The following is a 1,884-nucleotide window of genomic DNA, read 5'->3' as shown; positions in this document are numbered from 1 at the left end:
AAGATATTTACTTACTGCAAATCATCTTTAGTTGCTACCTTCTCAGATAAGTCCAATAAAGTTCTAAAAATACCAAATTTTAAATTTACTACTCAGAAAATAAAAATTTTAAGAGACGTGACATTACTCTGCAAAGTCCGACAGTTTGGAAAATTAAGCTTTTACTGATGAGTATTATATTGAGTAACTATCATACAAACAAATTATTAATTTTCATTATTTACTGTTAATTTCATTAACTTTCATATTCTAAACGTTACTTTTAAAATTAGAAAATCTATAACAATTTTAAATTTGATAAAAACATCGAAATTCAATTTTGAAATTCGCAATATCTGACAATAATGATGTCCTAGTTTACACCGAACACTTTGGCACAAATACTAACAAATGTTTACAGAGTTATATGTGTGTGAAGATGCGTTGTACTATTTTATTCGATCGTCTGTTTGATATATATAGCATCAGACCATATATACGCCATTGTTTACATCATCGAACTAACTTAATTTATTTCAAATATAGTTCTTAGTATCAAACGACTGGTATAATTTATATTAGGTCATAAAGGGCATTCTGATGTCAAGCATTCAATGTTAGCAGATAAACGCCTTATAGCTGATACTTTGCGATGTTCTGATAATATTCTGATACCATTTGATGCTTGGATTATATAGCCTTGGCCAAAATTATAAGGCACTTATATTTTTTGTTTAACTGAATTTTTTTATCTATATTATTTCCTATTGACTGACATACATAAATTTAAAGGATTCTTGATACAACCCATACAGCATCAAAGCTCTCCAGTAACATTTTGCAACGTCCATGCAATATTACAATGTTTCAATACAATGTTTCTGCGCGCAATCTATCCGTGTTGTATGAGAGATAATTCACATTTCATTTTATGCTTAAGTCCTTCCAGTTAAAAATATTAGAAAAATATATAAGGTATGTCTTTGGCCAAGGTTGTATATGAAAGCATTCTGATATTATATAAAATGAATTGCAATTGGACAAGATACGGATTCGACTTACTTATTGTACTCCTCTCTTGTGATGAGATTGTCGATCTTCTCTCGCAATACTCTGAAACACATTTTAAATGATGACTTATTCTTAAGACATTATTAACAAGCATAATCTTTTCTAACACGTACAGCATTTCATCTTCTCGCGTGGTATGGGTAGGATTATGCCCATATTGAGGAACGTCTCCTAGCATTGATTGACGAGTGTTTTCAGGTATTTCCCGCAGACCCGTATATTGGTCTCCAAAATCACCGATTAGTCGCAGCGGAGCAAGACATAGTGGGGTACGGTGCTGACGGTGCTGAGTACTGACGCTGCTCATTTCCGTAAAGCATTGTGTTATCATAGTGTGACCGAGTGGAATTATTAAAAGATTGATAACAATTTGATTTGGAGACATTAACATTACAGCTTCTGGATATGTATGGGTCTACAGAATCTGTTAAGCGCGTCGGCGGTAGTAGCGGCGTATATGTTTTTTCCGTGGTGTTTTCGGGCGCGACGGGACCCGTATCATCCGCTACGACCGGTTCCAGTGGCGTCAATCTGAATACTTGATTAGCATTGAGATGATTCGGATTGGCATTTTCGTCACTTAAGTTTCTTCGTAAGTCATTGATATCTTCATCAATATCTTTCTCGTTTTCCTTGTTGCTAGTAGTAATCTTTTTCCCAGTCTCCGGTTCAGATGATGTAATGTACTTTCTAGGTTTTTTGATAATACGCGATGGATGACCTTTTCTGCAATTTGAATTACTACTATAATTAAATAGTTTTTGAAATATCTGACAGTTTAGAAACTTTTTGGCAACAATAAATATATACATATAAATATAAACTCTTGATTCA

The 1,884-nt window shown here is 33.3% G+C and overlaps 1 protein-coding gene across 1 annotated transcript; it reads right to left on the bottom strand.

Annotated features, from left to right (window-relative positions):
* Window positions 1–15: 15 nt before the first annotated feature.
* On the bottom strand, window positions 16–1,677 carry LOC108782171 (uncharacterized; the record flags this gene model as incomplete). Its single annotated transcript, XM_018550400.1, has 3 exons — window positions 1,164–1,677; window positions 1,042–1,092; window positions 16–63 (listed from the first exon to the last, which is right to left on the bottom strand). Coding segments are annotated over exons 1-3 (377 nt in total), but the record flags the coding sequence as incomplete, so codon positions are not given.
* Between the last annotated feature and the right edge of the window lie 207 nt (window positions 1,678–1,884).

Source organism: Cyphomyrmex costatus, unplaced genomic scaffold (assembly GCF_001594065.2).
Source record: "Cyphomyrmex costatus isolate MS0001 unplaced genomic scaffold, Ccosl1.0 C2316209, whole genome shotgun sequence".
NCBI lineage: Eukaryota > Metazoa > Arthropoda > Insecta > Hymenoptera > Formicidae > Cyphomyrmex > Cyphomyrmex costatus.
This window is presented reverse-complemented; position numbering and strand designations above follow the sequence as displayed.